Here is a 27,452-nt window from a genome sequence, read left to right as displayed (position 1 = left end):
AACACAGGCAAATGAAAAGCATTTTTTGTAGCAACTGTTGCAATAAAAGCAGTTGGGTCAGGGAAATTACACAAATGAAAATGCTGAATGTTGAGCTTGAGGATTTTTTTGTCTATGGGAAAAAGCTAGTTATCAGAAAGAAGCCTGGCTAGTGCAGCAAAAAAGGCAAGACAGTAGGAAAAAAGCATGACAGTGGGAGAACAAACAAATTGGAAAAAGAGTAATTAGCAGGAAAGAGGGCAAGTTAGTGGGAAAAAGGACAAATTAGTGGAAAAAGGGGCAAGGTAGTAGAAAAAAGGGAAGTTAGCAGAAAAAGGGGCAAGTTAGCAGGGAAATAGGGCAAGTTAGGAGGGTAAAAGAGGTAAGTTAGCAAGAAAGACGTAAGGTAGTAGAAAAAAGGAGGTTATCAAGTTTGTTGACATTGCCAACCAGGTGACACACGATCTGTTGTAAATTTTTTATTTATGTTGGGGGTCGAAAGCCCATGTAGTCAAGGTTGGACACGAAATCTTAATTAATTGGACTGATCACTAGTTTTGGCTAACAATCTAGTCAGTGTTGATGCCAATACTGTGGCAAGATCACCAGTCCCCATTTTGTCACAGCACCAGCCACACATGTGTACACTATGTAAACGCCAAATATTGTGTTTCTTGTACGTTGTACTGCCATAGAATTCACATGTACCACATCATAGCAATACATATATGATGACCTCTGTTACAGAAGAATGTAAATGCTGACTGCATCAGTTACTACGTTATGACAGCTTAATGTCTTTGTTTCTTGACCATCATTCGATTAAGCTGGCCACAATCAATAAAATGCTGCTTTTAATTACGTGTGAAGCCTTAATGGCATGATCACTAATCATAGATGTGTGGGTAAGTTAGCTGTAAAGAGGTTAGCAGAAAAAATGGTAAAGGTAGCATACAGGAAAATGTGATGAAGAGGGGGGGGATGGGGCGGGAAGGAGCAAGAACAGGAACAAGAGCAGGAGGAGGACTGTAATAGCTTTTATTTCATCTCTCTGTTTAAAATTAGAAGTTTTATTATTAGTTCTGTTGCTTATCAGACTTTAACTGAGATTTTATCATACATAAGCAAGGAAGACATGAAATCAAAAGTTTCCAGTAAAGCAAATGCATCTGCAGTACACAGAATTCTATAAAGAAATAATAAAATAAAGTATTATTAATCTTCAAATATCTTATAAGCTCTTGATCCAGTAACATACAAGACAAACTGTATTCACAGACTTACGATATTCTCTAGAGGTCAAATCTCATAGAACATATGTATATCACTTCTCTTTGAGTGAGCAGAGGACAGAAGTAGGAAAACTGACAGAGATGCTCCACAGTTCTTACAATTATTTAGACAACATAAAAAAAAAAGCATACCATTCTCCTTGCATAGCACGAACAGAAGGTCAGCAGCCAGCTGTGAAATATTGGTGTCTGGATTTGCTGCTGTCAGCAAACGACATAGTTTATTCCGCATTGTGTCACCCTCTTCTGGTCTTGTTAATACTTGCTCACCAAGTGGAGGTAAGATTCTTGCTCTTAGGAACTTTCGAATTGGGCGCTGATATCTTGCTCCCTTGGCTAAAACTGTGAGTAGCGGACACAGAGACTCAGGATGTTTCTTGATTACCTACAAAACCACCAATCAGAAATAAGCATGTATTATCTTTTCTCTTAAAGAGTTTTACTTCAAAATTAATCCTGCCAGCAATTCTAAATATTCCTTCCTTCTTCTCAAGTAGCAAAAGACATGTCTATTTTAGCAAATAACTCAATTACTAAACTTTTTACTCATTTACAGGTACCATTTCACCTGTCTTCCCATTCCCATGCCTAGCATTGAGACCACTCTGAAATTTACTTCATTTGTCCTTTGCACACTTAGCTCTAAATCCTATCATGTCATAGCTCTATTCTTTCCCTGGCATCACAACTTCACACATTACTTACAATGGCTGAACCAAGACCATTAAGAATTTATTACAAGGTGCACTCAGAAAGTAAGTTTCAACGATTGATAAAGAAAACAAAAATATGACTAAGTACAAAATATATATTGGAATATTTACACAGGTTCACTGGCTGCTTCTCAATGTAGTTACCACCATTGATGAGGCATTTATTGTAATGGTGCACTATCAATTGTATACCCATATCATATGAGTCTGCCGCCAATGCCCAGAGCCAGAAAGTCACTTCAGTCTGCATCTCAGCATCATTGTAGAAACTTTTTCCTACCAGAAAATGTTTTAAGAGATGGAAGAGATGAAAATCACTTTGGGCAAGGTCCGAGCTGTAGGATGGATCGCCGAAGATCCACACTGATTCAACACATTCGTGTGGATTGGCTGTATGGAGTCTTGCATTGTCATGCACAAATGCAATGCCTCTTTTCAGTATCTCACATCACTTGTTCTGGATCACCCTCCTCAGATTTTACAATTTCTGACAATACCAATCATCATTCACTGTCTCCCCTTGCAGTAAAAACTCACACAGGAAGACACTACAATGATCCCATAAGAAAGTGAACATGATTTTTTTGACAGAGATTATCTGCTTGAATTTGGCTTTCACAAGCGAACAACTACACCACCAATGCAAGGACTGTTGTTTTGCTTCTGGTGTGCCACGTAGCGCCCATGTTTCATATCCAGCAACAACATGGTCGAGAAACTCATCACCTTTCTCTGCGTGCCACTGTAGGAATGTCAATGCTGTGGCCAGATGTCTGGTTTTGTGTCCATTTGTCAGTTGCCTTGGCATTCATCGTGAACACATTTTATGAAAACCAAGCCACTAGGAGACAATTTTGTGCAAGAGCAAGCGCGACATCTGGGGGAATTGATGAGAGCATTCTGAAATTGGGAAACACCAGCTCTGCAAAATTGCTTGCCACACACTTTCCATCTGTTCTGGTGTCACCAGGGATGGTCGACCACTACGATCTTCACTGTGAATATTGGTTTGTCCTTCAGCGAATTGCCTACACCATTGTCTGAAGTACTGTCACTCACAGTGTTGTGTCCATACACATGGCACAACTGGCAATGAATCCCTGCTGGAGGCTGCTTCTGAGCATGCAAAAATTGGATAACTGCAGGAATCTTGCAGCTGATGGGAGACAATATCAGAGCAGCCATTTTATCCCAGGACTGTGAGGTACCCACTGCTACAAAAAGACTCAAACTGCACTGCAGTATTCCACATACATCCTTTCCACTCCTGTGCATGCACATTCCTATCCGACTACTCATGCCACCTCTGGACATGATTGGAACTTACTTTCTGGATGCATCTGGTTTTTTTACTAAAAGCAGACCAAATCACAATAAATTATTTACTTTTGATTCTGGTTATCGGTTTCAATCTGTAAGACCATCTTCAGAGCAGAGGCTCCATATGAAGGGAGGAGCCGGTTCACAGAACTGCCGTGTAGTGCAGCTGGAACTTGTCACTTTTCCAACTGTTCAGTTCATGGCAAGTAGCAGTCGCTACTACGCAGCTCACTGAACCATCTCCTCATATCATCTAGAGCAGGCTGTTCCAACCGAGCTCCAGGGAGCCGGAGCGCTCCGGAGCGCTCACTGCGGCAGCTTGGAGCCCGCGTGGAGGGGGAAAGCGAACTCACTGCCCCCTGGCCGCATGCAGCCGCAACTGACACAATAATCCGTGTTCAATGACAGCTATGACTAGCCGCGGGAGTCCTGTACCTCTATTGGAGGATACCTTTCTATTCATTGAGAGGTATGGTCGTCCGCAATGTCTTGTATGTCATAAAGTATTTAATTCAGCGAAGAGGTACAATATACGGCGACATAATACCCGTCTTCACGCAGCGCACTACGATCAGGTAGAAGGCGTTGCACGCAGAGAACTGGTAGCCAGGCTTAAGAACGACATCCCACGAGATGTAAGTTCAAAAACGGTTTCGTAATACGGAGGGTATCAAAACATGCAACATAGTTCGTGTTCTGTAATGCGTTTACAATTTTCGGGTGAATGAGAGCCGAGAAAACATTACTGAATCTGCAAATCGAGCAAGCTACAGGGTCGCTCACATCATTGCGACAAGTGGCAAGCTGTTTTCGGTGGGACCACTCGTAAAATCGTGCATGGTAGCAGTTGCAGAATGTTTGTTTCCAAGGGAGGTGCAGGCAATTGAAGGGGTTTGCCTCTCGAAGCAAACAATGTCTCGTCGAATACTGGACATGGCAGCGGATTTAGACACACAGCTCTGGAAAAAGGCGGAGAACTTTGTTGCATATTCGCTAGCGCTTGACGAAAGCACCGACATATCGGACTGTGCTCAGCTTGCAGTCTTTGTTTGTGGCGTCGACATGGAGCTGCAAGTAACTGAAGAACTCTTGGATGTGGTACCACTCGATTACACCGCAACAGGACGTGACGTTTTTGAAGCTGTTTGTGAATCAGTGGACAATATGAATTTGCCGTGGGATAAGCTCCATTCTGTAGCGACGGAGGGTGCACCACAAATGATCGGGCGTCACCAAGGTTTTGCTTCTCGTTTGAAAAATAAACTCAGGGACGGATTCGGGAAAGACATTTTGACTCTTCATTGTTTTATTCACCAAGAGGCACTGTGTGCTGAAACAGTAGAGCTAGGTGGCGTAATGAAATGTGTGAATTTTTTGCGGCGTCACGGTATGAATCATCGCCAATTCAAAGGATTCCTGAAAGATACGGAAGCGGAGTATGGGGATATACCTTACCACAGTACAGTTCGTTGGCTGAGTCGGGGAAAAGTTCTTGATGTTTTCTTTGCCATTCTTGAGGAAATATCACTTTTTCTCGAAATGAAAGGGGAAGAAATGCGCCGGCCGCGGTGGTCTCGCGGTTAAGGCGCTCAGTCCGGAACAACGCGACTGCTACGGTCGCAGGTTCGAATCCTGCCTCGGGCATGGATGTGTGTGATGTCCTTAGGTTAGTTAGGTTTAAGTAGTTCTAAGTTCTAGCGGACTGATGACCACAGAAGTTAAGTCCCATAGTGCTCAGAGCCATTTGAACCATTTTGAAGAAATGCGTTGCCTGAAAGTTATAAAATGGATATCAGGCCTGGCGTTCCTAGCTGACATAACTATGCATCTGAATAATTTAAATCTGTCACTGCAGGGCAAAGGGCAGCTAATCGTTGACATGCACGACCAGATCAAAGCGTTCATGGAAAAGTTACGTTTATTTGAAAGGCAGATGAGTTATGGACATTTAACGTTCTTCAATCGCCTTGCTTCTTTAAAACTACCTGAAGGTACTAATTTCGGCGATTACCAAGCAAAATTAAAGCAGCTCACCACGTCGTTTGAAACACGATTCCGAGACCTCACTAGTTTGGAAATGGAACTCAAGGTGTTCAGCACTCCTTTTCCAGTTTCCCCCGATGACTTGTCACTGTCACTTCAATTGGAGATTACTGATGTGCAAAATTCAACTTTGTTGAAAGAGAGGTACTACAACACGTTGGATGTGTCACGATGGTATCGTTCATTACAGCAAAAAACATTTCCCAAGCTTCACAACAATGGCGCTCAGATCATGTGCATGTTTGGATCTATGTATTGTTGTGAGCAGCTTTTCTCAGCAATGAAAAGAGTAAAAAGTAAGGAACGATCGTTTCTTCAGGATGCAACAATGAAGGCCATCCTCCGCATTAACGCTGCGAACACTTTGACGCCTGATATTTCCGATCTTGTAATGAAAAGAAAATGTCAAGCTACAGAGGCCCAATAAATGTAGTATGCAATTTCTTGTAAAACAGTTGTTTCTTATTTATTTCCTGAACATGGTATTTCCTGGTGTAGCACGTCACCACGTCTTAGCAGCTAAGAGTATGAGGTTGTCGATCCTTTAAGACGCAGCTGGCACATCAAAATGCTTGTCTTGCCACCTGCCTCAGCCAGCCGTGCCACGTGCCGGCCCACTTGACTGGTCACAGCGAGCGACGCGGCTCCCTGGAGCAGGGAGCGCTCCGCGGCTCACAACGGAGCCGATGAGCAGGAACAGCCTAATCTAGAGCCTCTGGTCAGAAGATGGTCTTGTAGACTGAAACCAGTTACCAGAATCCAACATAAATAACTTATTGAAGTTTGGACTGCTCGTTGTTATAACAGCAAGAATGATTGCTGTGGTTCCATAATGATGTAACAAATTATGAAGAATTTACCTGAAGCACTGAATTTTGAAAATGAAGGAACCTCAGCTTTTTAACTGTGTGTGTACATTGCTATGAGCTCATTATTAAGGTAAAAAAATAAAACAGATACTTATTGATTACTTCCTGCAGATAAATGACAGTAGTCATGCAGAATTCTGTCTAAAACTGTTATTTGCAATACTATCACACACATCAACAAGTGTATCAGATCAGCATCTACTGGACACAATGCCACCATAGTCCTAATGATGAAGCTTATTACTGACCCACTACTGCCCACTATAACAAATATCTTCAACCACTTCTGAACCACAAATGTTTCCCCCGAGGCCTGGAAACAGGGACTAGTTAAGCCACTACTTCAAAAAGGACAATGTCATAGCGGACTCTGGTTACTGACCTATTTATGTACTTCAGGCAACATCTTTAGGCAACATCCAAGGCCTTAGAATACACAGTCCGGAACCAGTTAACCAACTAGTTAACTAAAAACAATCTACTGGATGAATACTAATCAGAAAATTAGCAGCCTACATTTTTCAGCAACATAGTGGAACGGTTTCGTTTGTACCTGACATCTTGCCAGTAATACATTGTGTCAGGCATCATAAAATCTCAACGGAAGCTGGCAGAATGAGGCATTCCCCAGGGTTCATTGTTAGGTCCTATACTCCTTCCCTGTACAGCAATGCTATGTCATCAGTTTTGTCCTCGTGCATCTACCACATGTATGTTGAGAGTTTCATGACTGACCTGTATGCACTGTCAAAATGGGCAAAGAATACAGAATCAAAATTCAATGCATTCAAACCACAAGTGGCTCTGTTGGTCATTCTAGACTCGTTAGCTTGAAATATTGGGGAACCCTATCATCTTCAATACTAAATGGGACAAATATCAATTTTTCTCTCTCAGGAAAGGATCTAGGAGCAAAAGTGCACATAAATCTAAATTGGACTGAGCACAGCCACAATGAGCAAGATGGCATGCCCTACAAAAATTTAAAAAGATCTTCCCTTTTGTTCTGAAAAAAAGAAGGAAAAAAAAAGAACTTGTACAACCACTTATTCTTCCAACTGTTGATTACAGAAATGTTACCCTGAAAGCTCTTTCTCTGAAGTGCTCATGTCACCTGGAACTGGTTATGATCACCTGTGTCTGATATGTCTGTGATGTTTCACTCTTTGATCATATTTCAACATCATTTGCATAGCTATCCTGACTGCATGCAGACAAGTGCAGAGATTTTCGCACATCAGATGACAAGGAATCTCATCCTTTCTGCCCATGAGTTGTGGGTGCCTTTTTCAAACTCTGTCCATTTCCTGCATCTCGCCAGTTCTTTTCCTTCATCCCTCTTCCTTCCCCTTCAACCGTTCTGCCAGAAGAAGGCTCCAACAGCTTGCAAATATCGATATCTTTATCTGTGTGTTCTCATGCCATCACTTAATGAGTAGATTCTTTCATCTATCCAATAAATATTTTTTGTATCTGCCACTATTACTATTAATATTGTTGTTGTTATTATTTTATGGCTGTTATTTATTATTGTTATTATTATCATTATTATTATTACTGGTGGCAGCAGCAGTAGTATTAATAGAGGTGAAATCATTTTTAATTCTATTAATACTATTTTATTACTATTTGTCATCCTAAAATTATTGTTATTGCTCAAGTAACTATGATGTAAAAAAATATCGTATTTGTGAAACCCTGGTAAGAGATGGCCTGAAGGCCCTAAGCTGATCAGGTTAAATAAATAAATAACAAATGTTGAAGTGTCTTTAGTACTATTATTCACTTATTATTTTAGCTCTGAATTCATTATTAAACTGCAGCTTCAGGAGAATAAACATGTAAGAATCTTCCAACTCTTAATTTCTGCTATTTAAATGTGACTCTTGGGGCAGATCTAGGGACAAAGTGTAGATTCCTTTTTAGTTACATAAATCAGAAACATAGAATAGTAATAAGAAATAATGTTTGACACAGGTTTTGTGGGCAATAGCTTATGTAGTTAAATTCAAATCAGTGAACTGTATACGTGGTAATGCTTGTACACAATCAAGAATGATGTCAAAATTGATCTATGTTCCCAGATTAACTCCAAAACACACGTGACATTTGGTAATAGAGAATCGATAACTACCTGGTCTTCCAGCTTTTCATCCAACAGTTCCAATATTATTTCCACCACTGCCATGTTATATCCTTCACATTCCAGCTCAGGTGGGCACAGTCTGTCTGCAAGTGTCAATAGTTCTGAATAGCAGCTCCCAGGAAGACTGACTAGTAAGTTTACTGCATGCCTGGAAAAAAATTAACAGCGTAGAGTAAGAAAGAATGAAGATATCTATTTGCATTGCAAAGATCCCACTAATTGCTGTGTGCATGAAGTAATGGTTGTTGCTGCTGTAGTCTCTAGTCCGAAGACTGGTTTGATGCAGCTCTCCCAACTAGTCTATCCTGTGCAAATCTCTTCATCTATATGTACAGGGTGGTGCACGATATGCGTCACCATTTTGGTTTTGAATATAAACTTTATTGTCAATACAATCTGACAGGAACATATACTACAATGAAGAGCCGTCTATCGAGATTTGTTCTAACTCAGCAAATGCTCAATATGTCCAACATTTCGTTTCCTAACTTCCTTCAAGCGTGAAGTTAGTGATTACCCTACGGCACATGTTTTCCGTAATTTCACTGGAAGCTTGAAGAATAAGTCTTCTGAGCTCCATTAAATCACGTGGACATTTCAGGAAAATTTTTTCCTTTAGGTACCCCCAAAGAAGAAAGTCACGTGGATTGAGGTCTGGGCTATTGGGGGGCCAAGTTTGTCCGTCATTGAAGCGACCTGGAAACCTGAGTGAAATGATCCGCATGTCAAAATGCTCATGTAAAAACTCCAACACAGTGTTTGCAGTATGTGGCATTGCTCCATCTTGCATGAACCACTGCGTGTTGAAGGGCAAGGTAGTAGCAAGAAGCTGTGGAATGAAGCTATTGCGAAGCATGCTCAAATACCGCTTGCTGTTCACAGTTTCTTCAAAGAAAAAGGGTCCAGTACGTCCGTGACTGGAAATTGCTGCCCACGCTGTAATCCTCGGAGCATAATGTTGTCGTTCATGAAGCACTTGTGGGTTTTCAGTGGCCCAAAAGCGTACATTCTGTTTGTTAACCACACCATCTAAATGAAAATGTGCCTCGTCTGAAAACCAAACGTTGTTGTGAGTTTCTTCTCTATCCTCCGCCCACTGAGCAAACAGTAGTCTCTGCTGCTTGTGTTCTTCAGTGAGCTGCTGTGCACAGGTCATCTTGTATGGGTTCATATGGAGGTCACTTTTAAGAATGCATTGAATGGAGCATCTGGATATTCCCAGTTGCACTGCTGCCTTTCTACATGATTTCCCGGGACTTCTGTGTACAGCAACTCGTACTGCTTCAATATTCTCGGGCAAACAAACAGGCTTAGGCCGAGGTCACTTCGCTTACAATACTGTTCCTTCCTGTACAAATTTATCGTACAACCTGTGGATGGTCTTCTTGCAAGGGACCCGTCGTGTGTTAAACTGTTGTCGAAAACGCCTCTGAGTCACAACAAGGCTTTTCGTTTCATGAAAAAGTAACACAATTGCCGATCGTTGCTGTGTCGTCAGTCTTCCATTGTCAGCCATTGCTGCTAACTAGTCTACTAGCAGCAGTATCGTGAATTACACGTCATTTTGTAACTCATTTGTTTTTCCAAGCTCTGTTGGTACTGCTGTAGAGATCCCAGCGGGATATCTAATGTGCATCGTAAATTGTGAAAGAAACAATTGGTAACACATTTCGTGTGCCACCCTGTATCTACTGCAACCTGTATCCATTTAACTCTGCTTGCTGCATTCATGCCTAGGTCTCTGTCTACAGTTTTTGCCTTCATACTTCCTTCCTGCCTCGGGATGAGTCCTGTCAATCGATCCTTTTTTTAGTCAATTTGTGCCAAAAACTTTCTTTTCTCCCAAATTCAATTCAGCATCTGATTAGTTATTTGATCTAATGTTAACTCCTATGAATTACTAACAGCTTACCTTAAAAGGATTTAAAAATAGGAAATAGGCAGGAGGCACAAGAAAATAATTCTAACCACACAGCAGTCAACTAAAGAAGAAAATGTAGTACATTGTCATAAATCTCTCCAACATGGGATCATTTGAAGTTAATACAGTTTCTCAACTGAAGGAAAAAATGAACATTACAAACAGGAAGCTGACAACAAAAGTGTCTCACTCACTGTACTACACTACAAAAACCAAGTAACTCCATGATTAGGCGCAGAGGATGATGCAATGCCGACAAGCCATTGTTTCATCCTCTGCTTAGGGCATTATTTGGATGCAGTATGGAGGCGCGTGGGATCAGCACACTACTAGACCTTGGAACTGTTACTTCTCATTCAAGCAGTTCTTCAGTTAATCTCACAAAGTGGAGTCCACCCTATTTCCGTCCTCCCATCTACCAAGGAATAACCCCTGGCAGTGCTGGGAATTAAGTCCAGGTTCTCTAGATGGCAGTCAGACATGCTGACCACTTATCCACGGAAGTTGACACACACACTTGCACTGCTAATGCTACTATTACTTTATTTGTCTAACGGAGTTGTAGGGCTGATTTTTTGTGTTTACTGAAAAGCTGTTTTTGTTGCAACTGCTTTGTGTGGTTTGGAAAGTTATTTCAATATTCGGACTCTTGTTTCCAAGACATTCTTTATTCAACCTCTTGACTGTAATCCATTTGCTGATGTATTTAAAGCTAACCATACATTATTGTATGTATCTGGTGTTTCACTGGCAAATATGTTCCTTGATATTTAGCATTACCTGAAAAATTTCAGAAGACATTTGCAAGCTCATCTGTTCAGCTACTTCTTTCATGGTTTAGTGTGTTTATTTATGTTTACAAATCTGCCATCATTATTTAAACATGAGATATTAAAGAAAGGTATAATCTGGAAAAGTTGGAACAACAAGATTAAGAGTTTCAAAGGGAGCACTACATATAATGAGGGCAGCAGATGAACAATGAGGCAAAAAGTCAATGTCCAGTGTAAATCTTTTGAGATACTAAATATAATTGAAGAATGGAAGAAATATAAAAATGCAACAAAGGAAGCAAGTATAAAGAGATACAGACACCTAAAAATGAGTGAAAGAAAATGCAAAATGATAAAGCAGGAATGAATAGGAAAAAAATAAAAATCACAAGAAACTTACATAACTAGGGAAACAGATGCTGTGTAAAGCAAAATTAAAGAAATCTTTCGAGACAAGAGAAACACATGTATTCCAAGAGCTTATATGAGAAAAACAAGTGCTAAGCAAAGAAGAAAAGGTGAAAGGTGGATGGGTACATTATTAAAGATAATTAATTACGAGTCTCGTAATCACCCATGGGGAGCAATTTTTCCACTTCCACAGTCAAAAGCAACCTCGATGTGTTAAGATTATTAAGAACCCATGCAAAAAAATCAAATTGCTTGAATAATTACTGAACATGTGGGAGAAAAATTATGATGAAAATTTGTAATTTTACTGTACATTAATAGAATAACGAATCTTGTATAGATCTTCTACAGAAAGGCTTATACATAGGATATGTAATAACTTGGATGAGCCACAATTATAAGAGCTTACTTTATCTTGTCACTAACTTTATGTATGTGATTATTATTGTATCATTTTTATGTTAGGAATCATTTTTGTTTTAGGCTGTGCTATAATTTTTACAATACTGTAATACAATGTCACATTCTCTGTCTTTATATAGTGACCAGGTCAACTGAGACCTTGATGTATGCTTTTTCTGTGTATTAGGATGGCATGATTGTATAAAAAATAAATTATTATGATACATGACGATGGTGGAGATAAGATTTAGCTATCTTTACATTATTTGTCACATTTTATAATTAAGTAATGTACACATCAATATATGGTATATCTTCAATATAATGAGATCTTTGGGCTGGGATGCCAAGTCACTTTGTATTTGTTGTTGTCATCTCATATGAACAGGATGATTGCTGCACTTATAAATTCTATGAATGAGATTTTTATTCTGTGTTTCATGTTCATTAAAATATTCAGCACTTTGTGTTTCAATATTCATGACAAATGAAATGTTTTAAGTGATTTTTGTAAGCATTTTATTATGTCACTTCTAGGCACCAATTTGTGTTGTCTTAATGTTGTTCTACAAACTGTAATGTTATGTTGTTAGGTAGCAGATGATGGCTTTATGGTCAAAACTGGTAATATTAATAAAATCCAGTTAATGCAGTTCATTGTCATGAGTTTTTTTATATATCAGCTGCTGAAAATTAGCTGAAAAAACCTACAAAAAATACATTTCATTCACCTTCACACACTCTCATATAGAAATAAGGTTTGCACAAACTTGTTGTAATAAAACTGTGCCTTGAAGAAATTGTTTTCATTCTCCTGTGCTGTCTGTTTAAAGGTCAACATCATTTCATCAATCACAGTGAACAAAATAATGGCGTTTCATATACTAGTATTTTGTGGACGTCAATGAACTAGTGAGAACAATAATCTGAAGGAAAATTCCACCAAAGCTTCAGAAATGAATTTAAAATATTTGTCTTGATCTTGTCAGAATCACCCCATAAGCCTCACATCTCTAAACTCCTCTCTATCAAAAAATTCTTTCCACTATTGAATTTATCTGTCTATTATAGCCTTGCCAATACATGGTCATAACAATTAGAGAATACTGCCCTATGTTGCATAACATTGTGTCTTGCTTCTTTTAAATATATAAAGCAGCTCTCACTTTTACAATAACCATAAATAGACCTTTGTGGTACTTTCCTGTAAAACGTAACTATTCTTGCTTTGCTTTGCATTTATAACAACACCAGTGCAGTTGAAAATACACAAATGTGTAAAAAAGATCATATACATTTAAGTTTCGGTCCAAGCAAAAAGTGTAAACAAGCAGTGTTTTATTGAAGTCAAGTATTTGATGTTGAGCCCATGCGCAGTATGCTATGCTCACTCCTGAAATGCTTCTACTCTATCCTTACCCCAATTAATCTTTCTTTGCAGGTCTGGCAAGAAAATGTCACCACTCCAAGAGAACAACAGATGTGTATGAGAAAATCTGTGAAGCTCTTTACATTAGATATTTATGAACAGGAGAAAACTGAGTAAAGACAGTTTGTGATGACTCACTCCCTATACTATTGCTTTAATAAAAGATGAATAAAATTAGTAGCTAGAGAATCATTCAATGGTCTTCAAGAAAAGAAGAAAGTTAATAGATCTGTATCCAAATATTATGAAGTTAAAGACAAGGCTCTAAGAAATGAGATGATGTTTACCCCGTGTTAGTTTCTCACACCAAATCGGTTTTGATAGATTCCAGGAAAACTGGAAACATAGCAGATGACACCAAGAAGTTGTAGAATAGCGCTCTCTCTCTCTCTCTCTCTCTCTCTCTCTCCCTCTCTCTCTTTTAATGTGTGATTATTTGAGTACTAAACATGTAATTATTTGAGGACACAGTCCATCTTCTCAACATGTCTGACTGCCATGCAGAGGACTTGGGTACAATTTCTCAGACTGTGATGGATTTTTCCTTGGGGGACTGGAATTGGAACGCTTCACCCCATTAGGCTGATTGAGGAACTACTCAACCTTCACAAACTTCAAACATCTTAGCACCCCTAGCCTTCCTGACTTGGTTCTTAACAACATATCATACCTGTAATAACGATGATGATGACATATTTGGTAGGAAACATAGCCCCCCCCCCCCCCCATACACACACACAACAATCCAATCTTTAATCTAAAAGTTTTATTCAAAGGGAAACAATACTATGAAAGACGCAAAAATAGTACAGCAGTAATCAAACCTGGCTGATTACTGCACTTACGAACAATGAGCCAGACACTCTGTAACATTCTGTAAGAATTAATCATCCACCCCAAATAAAGAGCCATATATAAGAGCACTAAGTACAATACAGAAACAAGTTAATGACATTTTATATTGCCTTCATGACTGGACAGAGGAACAAAATGGATGGGGCCATTGGTTTCACAGCTTGTAGTTGATAATCACTCACCTTTAGTCACTTTTCCTCCCACTGATGAATGACTTCATGAGTAAATAGCCTGTAAGAGCAACTCTGATGACAATAGTTCAGGCATACATGCCAATGGTTCACCCCGAAGATAGATAGAGATAGATAGAGAGAGAGAGAGAGAGAGAGAGAGAGAGAGAAAGTAGATGGGAATATTGAATGGGTAATTCATTATGTAAAGGGAGATGAAAAACCAGTAGTCATGTGGGACTGGAATGTGATTGTAGGGGAAGGAGTACAAGAAAGAGTTGCAGGAGAACATGGGCTTGGTGCTAGGAATGAGAGAGGAGAATGACTAATTCAGTTCTGCAAAAAATTCCAGATGGTAATAGTGAATACTCTGTTCAAGAAACACAAGAGAAGGAGGTATACTTGGAAAAGCTCAGGGCATAAGGGAAGATTTCACTTAGTTTACTTCATGGTCACACAGAGATTCTGAAATCAGATACTGGATTGTAAGGCAGACCCAGGAGCAGACATAGACTCAGATCACAATTTAGTAGGGTTGAAGAGTACACTGAAGTGTAAGAGACTACTCAGGAAGAATCAATGCACGAAGAAGTGGGATACGGAAGTACTAAGGAAAGAGGAGATATGCTTGAAATTCTCTGAGCTGTAGATACTGTGATAACGAATAGCTCAGTAGGCAATTCAGTTGAAGAGGAACTGACATCTCTAAAAAGGGCAATCACAGAAGTTGGAAAGAAAATCACAGGTACAAAGAAGCCAACTGCAAAGGAACCACGGGTAATGGACAGCTGATCAACAAAAGAAGGAAGTACAAAAATGTTCAGGAAAATTCAGGAATACAGAAACAAATGCCCTTGTTGGTGCCTCACATTTGGTGTTTGTTCTGAACACTGGTGAAGATTCGAACCATTCCGGCAGATGGCAGAGCCTTAGTACATAGTCAAAATGGCGTCTACATATGACTCGCGTTACAAACAGCGTGCTGTTATTGAATTCTTGAAACCGTGATGGACATCCACAAATGTTTTTGTGCAGTGCATGACGATGCTGCAGTTGACAGTACAGTTGGACGATGGGTAAAGGAAGTTACAGCCTCAGGAAATGTAGAAACAGAGTTCCATGATCAGATATGCTTGGGACGTCCCATCACAGCCACTGCTCCAGATATGCTGAATCATTCACCCTCAGACTTCCATCTCTTTGGGCCACTTAAAAATTCTCTATGGGGAACACAATTTGAAGATGACGAGAGTGTCAGTCGTGCAGTGAAAATATGGCTATGCCTACAGGACAAGAGCTTTTAACAGCAGGGAATATATGCTCATCCACAATGTTGGCATACAGCCACAGAATGTGATGGAGACTATGTAGAAAAATAGGACATGGACAAGACATGTTGATGTACATTATCCCAAATTCTGACTCTTAACAATAAATATGTTCTGACAAAAAAAAGTGGTGCATTACTTATTGAACAGCTCCCGTAAAAGTTATTTAGGAATGAAATAAATAGGAAGTGCAGGGAAGCTAAGGTGAAACAGCTGCATGAAAAATGTGCAGAAATCAAAAAAGAAATGATTGTCAGAAGAACTGAGTCAGCATACAGAAAAGTCAAAACAACCTTCTGTGAAATTAAAAGCAATGATGGTAACATTAAGAGTGCAATGGGAATTCCACTGTTAAATACACAGGAGAGAGTGGATACATGGAAAGAGTACACAGATGTCCTCTATAAAGAGGAAGACTTGTCTGATGATGTGACAGAACTTAAAACAGCTTTGGAAGACTTAAGATCAAATAAGTAAGAAAGGATACACAAACTCCATCAGAATTCCTAAAATCACTGGGGGAAGTGGCAACAAAACAACTAATCACCTGGGTGTGTAGAATGTATCAGTCTGGCAATATATCATTTGACTTTCAGAAAAATATCATCCACACAATTCTGAAGATTGCAAGAGCCAACAAATCTGAGACTGCTTAACAGCTTCCGAATCAAAGTTGCTGACAAGAATAATATACAGAAGAATGGAAAGGAAAACTGATGATGTGTTAGATGATGATCAGTTTGGCTTTAGCAAAAGTGTGGGGATCAGAGAAGCAAATCTGATGTTGAGTTTGATAATGGAAGTGAGACTAAAGAAAAATCAAGACATGTCCATGTTCATAGGATTTGTTGACCTGGAAAAAGCGTTCAATAGTGTCAAACGGTGCAAGATGTTCAAAATTATGAGAAAAGTACGGATAAGCTAACGCAGAAGATGGGTAATACACAATATGTACAAGAGCCAAAAGGAAACAATAAGAATTCAATAAGAATGGAAACCAAGAATTAAATGCTCAAATTATAAAGGGTGTAAGACGGGGTTGTAATCTTTTGCTCCTACTGTTCAATCTATACATCGAAGAAATAATGGTGGAAATTAAAGGAAAGTTCAACAGTAGAATTAAAATTCAAGGTGAAAGGACATCAATAATAAGATTCACTGATGACATTGCTATTCTCAGTGAAAGTGAAGAAGAATTACAGGACCTTCTGAATGGGATGAAGAGTCTTCCGAGTACAGAAAATAGATTGAGATTAAATCGAAGAGATAAAAGTAATGAGAAAAAGCAGAAATGAAAACAGCGAGAACCTTAACATCAGGACTGGTGATCATGAAGTAGATGAAGTTAAGGAATTCTGCTACCTAGGCAGCAAAATAACCCATGACAAACTGAGCAAGGAGGACATAAAAAGCAGACTAGCATTAGCAAAAAGAGCATTTCTGGCCAAGAGACATCTGCTAGAATCAAACATAGGCCTTAATTGGAGCAAGACATAGCTGTGAATGTACGTCGGGAATACAGCATTGTATGGTAGTGAAACACTGTGAGAAAACTGGACCAGAAGAGAATTGAAGTGTTCTGGTGTAACCAAAAGCGCCAGAACGAAGATAAAGAATGGAAGATCAGAGAAGGCAGTGAGACGACGTCAGCCAATGGTGTGCTGATTAGGACCACACCACGACGAGAGCGACACCTGCAAGAAGTGAATATAAGCGTCACTCCTGCCAGCCTCGGCTGCTCAGATCAGCTCAGTATACAGACATTAGTGGAATGTATTTGCAGAGCATAGCACGGCATAGCTGAGAGTGTTACAATCCATGTCCATTGCTTGTTTGGACTTTATCTATTGTGACGAGCATTAGTTGTTTGCATGTTGCCCATTGCGTGTGACTACTCCTTTAAATCTCCAAGTTAAGTATTGTCAATCTGATTTATTGAAATAAAACTACTAATGTTACTTGGTTGAATTGCTGTATAGCATTCCAAGAACGCAGCATCCTTTAAGGCACCCTATACGAGACAAGTGGGCAAGGGCCAAAAGCTGACAACGAGAATCCTCCGAACTCCCTGCTGACAGCCATGGACATATTTTTGCAGGCACCTTAATTCTCTCGTCTTTACTTTGCAGGAGCGTTCGCCATGTTTGTTAATCAGTGTTTTCAGATGGGCGATGCAGAACTTTTCTCAGATTTTGTCATTATTTAGATTGCTTGCCTAGCATATTTTTTGCATTTGTGTCTTCCAACATGCCCAACAATCCTGTCCCACCTCCTGCTCTGGCAGCACAGCCACAAGTGTTAGAAGCCACACAGCTAATGCAGATGTTTCAGTTTCAGACGCAGCAAATATCAGCACTGCTCAACATGGTGCAGCATCTACTTGCCAACACTGCACGCCCGACGATACAAGCACTGCCTACTACAGCTGCTATACCATCTTTTTGACAGTTTTGTGACCAAGAAGAGGAATGGCTCGAGTGGTTATCACAGTCTGACGCACATTTACTGGCCCACAATGTACTAGGTACTGTGAAACTTCCGTATCTATTATCTACAGTAGGAAGTGCAGTGCTCCGCCTCATGCAAAAACTTTTCCTAACACCACTCCGAATGAACTTGTTTAAGGCCAGGTTGTACAATCACTAACAAACTATTACGACCAACAAGTGAATGTGGTAGCAGCTAGGTATCAATTCTTTAACAGCAAAAAATGGTCAGAACAAACTTATCTTGAGTGGGTAACAGATTTGCAATGTATGACAAGGAAATGGAAATTTAAATGTGTTTGTGTGCTTTATATTCGGATGTTATGTTACGTGATGTGATTGTGTACAATGTACCTAATGTCAAAGCCAGAGAACAAATTTTGAAACAGTCTGATCCATCATTTCAGCAGGTAATGCAAATACTAGATCAGTACAATTCCGGTGCCTATTCGACTCATAAATTTGAGTAGCTAGCTATTTGTCGGGTTGAGTCCCTTAGCTGCGATTACCCCATTCTGCACTGGTGGTGTGAGCTAAGCACACCGAGTAAACAATCTTCCTTGTCGCATACACAGTTCACTAAACAGGCAGCTACACAGGCAAACAGAATTAAGTCTTGCCCTAGGTGTTATTCATGCCACAAACACCAAGACTGCCCCTCCCGACAAGTTCAGTGTTATGCTTGTGCTAGGACGGACATGTGAAAATCCATATGTTTGCAATGGAACAAACATAAGAATTCAGCCCACTCATAAAACTCTAGTCACAAGGCCCATGTCATTAATGCAGTATATTCCAAGTCTGCAACTAGCAAGCGTGCAGTTTCTACAGTGATATGTCAGTCAAATAAACTTTTTGTTCATTTACTTATTTGTGGGAAACTTGTGAAATTTCAGTTGGACACAGGTGTCTCTGTCACATTGCTAAAGTGTCACACATATGAACTGTTAGGCTCTCCACACCTATCTAAAACTAGCACACAGCTGACAGATTATAATGGACACGACATTCCCGTTCTTGGAACATGTACTTTGCCTGCCATGTATCGCTCGCATATGCGAACGGATATTTTTACAGTGCTACAATCACATGAGTGTGAGAATATATTTGGCCTTGATTCTTGTGATTTGTTTGGCTTTAACATTCAGGACAATGTGTTGTCAGTGTCTGCATTCAATGCAAAAGACAGTGTAGCTAGCATGCTAAAAGAATTCCTGGAATTCTTTCCTGGAGGTTTAGGAAAAGCTAACCATTTTGCTGCACATATTACGCTGAAAGACAATGCTCAGCTGAAATTTTGCCAGGCCAGAACTGTTCCCATTGCATTATGGGACAAAGTCACTGCTGGACTTAAGGAATTGCAAGATCCTGGAGTTTTAGTGCCCATATCAGCCAGTCAATGGGCTAATCCACTGGTTTTTCTCCCCAAACCTTAAGGTCGCATTCTCCTCTGTGTTGACTTACCTTAAGGTCGCATTCTCCTCTGTGTTGACTTTAAGTCAACCCACAAATTCTCATTGATACCATCCATTGCCACGCCCAGAGGATCTCGTTGACAAATTAGGCACTGGATGCTACTTTTCAAAAATTGATTTGCGCCCGATGAAGAATCTCAAAACGTGTGTGTAGTTAATACTCATTTGGGCTTGTTTAAATATTTGCATTTGTCTTTTGGCAGTGCTTCCACACCCGCCATTTTCCAACAGTATTTGAAACAGCTGACTGCACAAGTGCCAAACTCTTCACACTATTTGGACGATATTGTTGTAGCAGGTCGTACACCTGAAGAACATATTGCAAATTTACATGCTTCGTTTCATGTGTTGTCTGATGCAGGACTGAAGTGTAGACTGGACAAGTGCGATTTCTTTTTTTTTTAAACCTGAGTTGCAGTATCTTTGTCATGTCATAAATCAGTCAAGGTGTCCATCCTCTTCAGTTGCATTTGTTAACCATACGCGACTTGCCAGTTCCTCGCAATATCACAGAACTGCAGTCAGCCTTAGGGAAAATGAACTCTTACATTCGGTTCATACGGACTGCTGCACAAATCGCAGCTCGATTGCATCGCTTGCGTTGCAAGAATATCCCCTTTGTTTGGACAGATGAGTGCCAAGTAGCTTTTCAAAAACTTAAAGATGCATTGCTCAGTGATCGATGCTTAGTTCACTTTGATCCAGATGTATTGCAAGTTGATGCTTCCTCTTATGGAATCGGTGCAGTGCTTTTACACCGAATTGGTGATAAAGACAGACCTACTGCTTTTGCATCAAAAGTGTTGTCCAAAGCTCAGTATAACTATTCACAAGTTGAGAAAGAGGCATTGGCTATTGTATATGGTGTCACCAAATTCCACCACTATTTGTATGGCAGACAATTCCACTTAGTAATGGATCACAAACCTCTACAGTCGTTTCATCCGACAACTCCAGTTCCTGTACAAACTGCCCAAAAATTGCAAAGATGGGCTTTGTTGTTGTCTCAATACCAGTACGAGATTGTGTACCGTCTGACAGCTAAACATGATAATGCAGACACACATATTCACGTCTTCCGATTAGACCTGACATAGACTTTGATGCTTCTGCTGCATCTTGTTGTCACATCGATGCTCAGGATTCTGAATTGCTTCAGTTATTTCTGCTGCATTATAGAAAAATTGCACAGGCCATGGAAGCTGATTCATATTTGAACATTTTGCTCAAGTACATTCCCACATCTTGGCCTGATTCCTTGTATAGCACAAAGAATTTTGTAGTGCACCGATACTTTGCATGTTGGCATAGCCTTGCTTTACAGAAAGGTGTAATCCTTGTTCAAAATGACAATGGACAGTCACCTGTGTTGATACCTAAAGCTTCGCAAAAAGAAGTGTTGCAGTTACTTCACCAACGACACTGGGGCACTGTTTGTATGAAACAGTTAGTGCGTCGACACTGTAACAGGCATGGTATGGACACCCAAATAGAACAGATGACGTCACAGTGTCACGCATATGCCGAAAATCAGTCTGCTCCACCACAAAAATGCTCTTCTTGGCTTAAGTAGCAATCATCATGGCAACATGTGCATATACACTTTGCGGGACCTTTTTGGAACACTCGTTGGTTGATTGTGGTTGACTCATATAGCAAGTTTCCTTTTGCTGTACCAATGAACTTGACAACATCACATAGCACAATTCAGGTTTTGTCATCGATTTTTTGCCTCGAAGGTTGGCCTGAAGTACTAGTGTCAGACAACAGACCTAAGTTCACCTCAAATGAATTTGAAACATTCTGTGAGTGCAATAGCATAAAGCAACGAACGTTTTGTCAGAACATTCAAGCAGCAGATGGCCAAACTTCGGTCCGCACACACCAAGGATCAAGCACTGCAACAGTTTCTCATCTCATATCATTCCCACCAATGGGATGGACAATTGCTGGTGGAATTGCTTCATGGCATCGCCATCGCACACTACTCCACCTTCCTCAGCATCCAGTGCCGAAGGAAGGCTGCAAGTATCGCTTCGCATCGCACGGCATTGTCTTTTACAGGGTCTTTAGCGGCAGCAGACAGTGTATGCGAGGCGGGATCATCCACTGACTTGGCGCATGCATGTATCATGTCCAGATGGTTTGCAGCACCGCCATCAAAATCAGCTTCACCTCTGTAACATACACGATGATCTTTCAGACTCTCTTCCCCCAGATTCACGGGTCCAGTGGACAGCGCAGCCACAGCAGCCACCAGTTGGTGTCATCATGACACCTTGGGTCAACCCCATGGAGACGCAACCTTCGCCTCCTCTCATCCTACCAATTGAGCTGGACCCGCCCACAACACAGCAGTCACCACCTTCTTCATCCAGCTAATGAGAGCAGGAAGTGGACGCATACCTTTCTGGTCGTTTTCCGGGGGCACGTTACCACCAGGGGAGACTTACCATATGGGATGAAAGAAGTCTTTCCTTCTCATCCCATATGGTAAGTCTCCCCTGACCCACAGTTCTGGGTGACTTTCCTGAAATCTACTTCTTTTCCTAGACCTCTCCAGTCCTTTCCTCTCACCCCTCTTCCTTCTGCCTGGAGAAGGAGCCACTGGCTCTGAAAGATTGCCAATTACAACTGTCTTGTGTGTGTGTGTGTGTGTGTGTGTGTGTGTGTGTGTGTGTGTGCTGCCGCTGCTTGGTGAGTAAATTTTTTATCTATCCAATTAAATAATTTTGTCTTTTAGTTATGCAACTTACATATTCAATTCAGCTGGGTTACTTGATTTGAGAAGCAACAGTTGATATAAAATTGCACCCAAACGTATGTGGTGCGGTTCTTCTTCAGTCTGATTTGCTCCCAGAGAGAGATTGAATAACACTTTCAAAATCTCACAGACAAACTGGACTTGTTCACCCTGAAACATAAAAGCATATAAACTGCTTTTGCAATGCTGTTCTGTAAATGAACACTAAAATATTAAATGTTTGGAGAACAGCAGTACTAACTCGGCTTCCCTTGCAGAAATAGCTTAGACTTGCAAGAAATGCAAAATAATAATTCACCAGATCTGTACAAAGATGAAAAATGATTGGCATAAATGTGTTAGAAGAGAACATTATATTGACTTCATTGTTTTAAAAATGTCAGTTCTTGTAATTTAATTCATTTAAGGTTAGTTATTTTAATGCTGAACTGTAAATAAACATGCTATAGCTAAACCAGAAACCAGAATGGCAATTCTTGTGTGAATGGCTGGAAATACACACATGATACCAGGCTTCCAGAATAAGTTCAAAGCGTACAAACAGTTTTCTTTAGATAACTAATAACTGGGGAGAACTGGGATATGGGCTCCGTAGAGGATAGTTCTAAGAATGTTTTGTAAACACACAAAATGCTTTAAACAGTTTATAGTTGTTTAAGATTAAATGAGTGAGGCACAAAACTGAATATAAACTGCAGAAGAAATTAGACAGAGGTCAAAGACTATTGAGTTATGTATCATAAATTAGAAAGAAAGAACAGAGATAAAATTACAAAAAATAAGAATACAATTTATGAAAGAGAAATATTTTGTAGAAATTCACACAGTATAGGAAAAATTCTTTAAAGGGACTTATGACACAGCATGTAAAAGGATAATAAATTTTTCTCTCTTTATTTGATAGTAACTTCTTTTTGTATATCCTTTTCTACACAGAACATTCAACTGAGAAAACTAATAAATTATGGGAGAGAATTTCTGGCCAGTTATCACCTTCAGGAGGCAAAATGTATAGTACTGTTGATAGAAACATGTGTAAATAAAACTGAACCATTATCCAAGCTTTCATTACTAATATATCCTTCTTTAGGGAGGGGAAAGGGATAGTTTGAGGAAGGTTTAAAAGGAAGGGTAGGTCAGTCACACACTGGTGAATCCTTCTCATCCTATTAGTTCAGAAAGTTTGGTCCTGTGAGCTTGGATAGTGCAGCACTTTGATTTTTATATGTGTCTATTGGTAATAAAACTCATTTTACCTCCTAAAAATAACTACTGACCACAGATTCTGTCCCATAATTTATTACTTATCAACAGTAGCTTCCAATCCCATCATGATAATTATACAAGGGAACACACACCACATGGCAATGTGGTGAAAGGAGAAGCTTGTTACTGTTATTGTTGTGGTTTTCAGTCCAGAGACTAGTTTGATGTAGCTCTCCACAGTAACCTATCATGGTCATCTATCCTGTGCATGCATCGTCATCTCCAAATAATTACCACAACCAACATCCATCTGAACCTGCACACTGTACTCATTCCTTGGTCTCTCACTACAATTTTTACCCCCAACATTCATCTCCAAATTCAATCAATCGATCCTTCCTTTCATTCAAGATGTGCCATACATTTCTTTTCTTCCCAACTCAGGTTCAGTACTTCCTCACTACTTCTGCAATCTGTAGTTCAGCTTTCTTCTATAGCATCATATTTCAGAAGCTTCTCTTCCTTTTTTTCTGAAATACTTTTTATCTACATTTCACTTCCACACAAGACAAATATCTTCACAAACCTACCTAACACTTAAACTTATACCAGGCTTTAACAAATTCCTCTTTCTCAGAAATGCAGAAATAATTTCATTCTACAGTCAGTCTGCATTTTGGTTGAGGTCATCAGTCTTCTGCATTTTATAATGTTTCTACTTCAGTCATCATCAGTTATTTTGCTGCCCGAATAGCAAAACTCATCTACTACTTTTAATGTCTCATTTCCTAATCTGGTTCCTTCAGTATTGGATGATACAATATGACTGCATTCCATTATCCTATTTTGCTTTTGTTGATGCTCATATTATAACCTCTTTTCAAAGCACTATCCATTTCGTTCAACTTCTGTTCCAAGTCCTTTGCTGTCTCTGACAGAATTGGAATGTCATCAGTAAACCGTTTAGTTTTTACTTTTTATCTTCCTGAACTTTCATCATTCCCTCTCCAAATTATTCTTTGGTTTCCTTTATTACTTCCTCAATGTACAGATTGTTAAACTTCATGGATTGGTTACAACCATATCTCACTCCCTTCTCAACTATTGCTTGCCTTTCATGTTCTTTGACTTTTATAACTGCTGTCTGGTTTCTTTATAGACTTTATATATCCTTCAGCTCCCTGTATTTTATCCCTACCATCTTTGCAATTTCAAAGAGCATGTTCCAGTCAGCATTGTTAAGAGTTTTATCTAAGTCTAAAAATATTATAATGTAGGTTTGCCTTTCTAAAACCTATTTTCTAACATAAGTTGTGGGACCAGTTTTGCCTTGCATGTTTCTACATTTCTCCGGAACCCAAACCGATCTTCCCAGATGATAATTTCTACCAATTCTTCCATTCTTCCACAAATAATTCATGACAGTATTTTGCAACTGTGACTTACTGAACTAACAGTTTGGTAATATTTGCACCTGTTAGTAGTTGCTTTCTTTGGACTGGGAATTGTTACAATCTTCCTGTCTCATACATCTTGCACAGCAGATGGGATATTTTTGTCATGGTTGCCTCTTCCAAGGATCTTCACAATTCTGAGGGAATGTTGTCTACTGCATGGGGATTGTTTTGCCTCATGTCTTCCAGCACTCTGTCAAACTGTTCTCACAGTAACACATCTCGCCTTATCTTCATATATTCCCTCTTCCCTTTCTATAATATTGTTTTCAAGTTCATGTCTCTTGTAGAGCCCCTCTACACATTCCTTCCTTCTTTCAGCTTTCCCTAGTTTGTCTAGCACTTGCTTGCCATCTGAGATTCTGAGAACCATACAGCTGCTTCTCTTTTTCTCAGAAGGTCTCTTTAATCATCCTGTAGGCAGTACCTATCTTTCTTAGTTACACAAGCTTCTGCAGCCTTGCATTTGTCTTCTAGCCATTCCTGCTTAGCCATTTTTCACTTTCTTCCAATCTCATTTTTTATATGTCTGTATTCCTTTTCAACCGCTTCACTTACTCCATTTTTATAATGTCTCCTTGTATTGATTACATTCAATATCTCCTGAGTTATTTAAGGATTTCTAATAAGACTTGCGTTTTCACCAACTTGATCATATGCTGCCTTCACTATTTTATTTCTATTACCCATTCATCTTCTATTGTGTTCTCTTCCCTTGTTTTGGTCAAATGTTGCCTAATGGTCCCTCTGAAACTCTCAAAAACTTCTGGTTCTTTCATCTTATCCAGGTCTCATCTCCTTAATTTTCTACCTTTTCACTTTTTTAAGTTCTAACTTCCAGTTCATAACCAATAACTTATGGTCAGAGTCCACATCTGTTCCTAATAATGTTTTACAGTTTGTGTAAAATGTTATGGGAAATTTATTTCCCCCAATGTGCCAGATGTACCCATTATTTCCAATTCATATGTTATAATGATTTTACCTAAGACCATGGATCATTGCAAAATAAAACACCAACAAAGGTTTCTAACTTTTAATGTAAACCTTGATTATTTCAGTGTTTGATAACATTTGTTGTTGCTTCTCACTCCACCACCCCTCTACAAGAGAACACTGGACATTTGAGATTTTCTTTACTAATTCAGATTTTTCAGTAGGTTTCTTATTATTGTTAACTAATTGCTTTTTTACACTGTAGGAGCAGTATCACTATATACAACTGTTACAATTAGATTAATAATATTTCATCCCACATTAAAAAAAAATGGGGTTGAATATTTTGTGTCTCATTGCGCCCACTCTTCCACTACAAATTGACTAATATAAAAGAAAGTGAAGCAACCACCAAAACTGTTCAAATCAAGACAGACACAACAAAAAGGCTGCTAGACATTTAAGCTTTCAGCCAAAAGACCTCCTTCTACAGTAGGAAACACACACACCGGCCTCAGTGGCTTGAGAAAGTGGTCACGTGTGTGTGTGTGTGTGTGTGTGTGTGTGTGTTTTCTTCTTTGGAAGACAGCCTTTTGGTTGAAAGCTCAAATGTATATCGATCTTTTCGTTGTGCCTGTCTGGGATGCAACATCTCTTCTTTATTCCATATTTTGAAATGTGGTAGTATGAAGCAAAACAAGAAAAAAAGGCCATGGGCTCTAAAATGCATACCTTAACAGCTATTCAGTTCTGTGAAATGCATCTTGTGTGTTAAGCTCTTTTCTATTATGACTATTCTACAGAATGCCGTAAACAAACAAGAATACAATATTTATTGAGAAGCAGCAGAGCTTCCAATGTACCAAACTGCATTAAATCAGACGCGACTGTAAACATCGCTGCAAATCAGTGTGTCACCACAATCTTTATTTCGCCCTAACATTCATTGTTTTTGCTAATCAGGATGTATAGAGAATGAAAAGAATGTGCACAAAAGGGGAAATATGGGCTTGGAAATGGGCATGTGTGGTAAAGATAGGTAAAACAACACTCTAAGGATTAATTTACAGATAGTTGGCCACACTTATGATGAAGAATGAAGATTAGTGTATACATTTAAGAAATTTCACATTATTTACCGTTAGAGGTTTCCCTTTGGATTCTTTCAGTATTAAGTCCAAGCTCTCCACTAAATATGTATACCCATGAAGAGGGCCCCGCAGAGTGGGTCTCACTGATGAACACAGAGCAGTAATTAAAAACAAAAGCTTCATGTCAAAATATTTGAGAGTAATAGGCCAGCCACCTTCAGGATATGTTCGCATCCGTATAATCACTGCTTCCACAGCATGATTTTGGCCACAAATCGCTTGAGCTTGTGGACTGTTATACACAATATTGCAGAGAGCCTTTAATGCCTCAAGCATCACTGAAACAAAGAAATAATTAATGAATAAATAAATGAAGAGAAAGAAAATGA

At 39.5% G+C, this 27,452-nt stretch overlaps 1 protein-coding gene across 2 annotated transcripts in view; it reads right to left on the bottom strand.

The window, feature by feature from the left end:
- LOC126412617 (synembryn-A) overlaps positions 1 to 27,452 on the bottom strand; it is a 137,480-nt gene that overhangs the window by 42,868 nt on the left and 67,160 nt on the right. For both annotated transcript variants that reach the window (XM_050082285.1, XM_050082286.1), the window contains exons 4-7: positions 27,112 to 27,401; positions 22,369 to 22,526; positions 8,351 to 8,510; positions 1,404 to 1,656 (exon numbers count right to left, since the gene is read on the bottom strand). In XM_050082285.1, the coding sequence (XP_049938242.1) occupies positions 1,404 to 1,656; positions 8,351 to 8,510; positions 22,369 to 22,526; positions 27,112 to 27,401 (861 nt within the window). The remainder of the gene's footprint in view (positions 1 to 1,403; positions 1,657 to 8,350; positions 8,511 to 22,368; positions 22,527 to 27,111; positions 27,402 to 27,452) is intronic.

This window comes from Schistocerca serialis, chromosome 7, assembly GCF_023864345.2.
Source record: "Schistocerca serialis cubense isolate TAMUIC-IGC-003099 chromosome 7, iqSchSeri2.2, whole genome shotgun sequence".
Lineage (NCBI taxonomy): Eukaryota > Metazoa > Arthropoda > Insecta > Orthoptera > Acrididae > Schistocerca > Schistocerca serialis.
The sequence above is the reverse complement of the archived record's forward strand: the minus strand, read 5'-3'. Positions and strand labels throughout refer to the sequence as shown.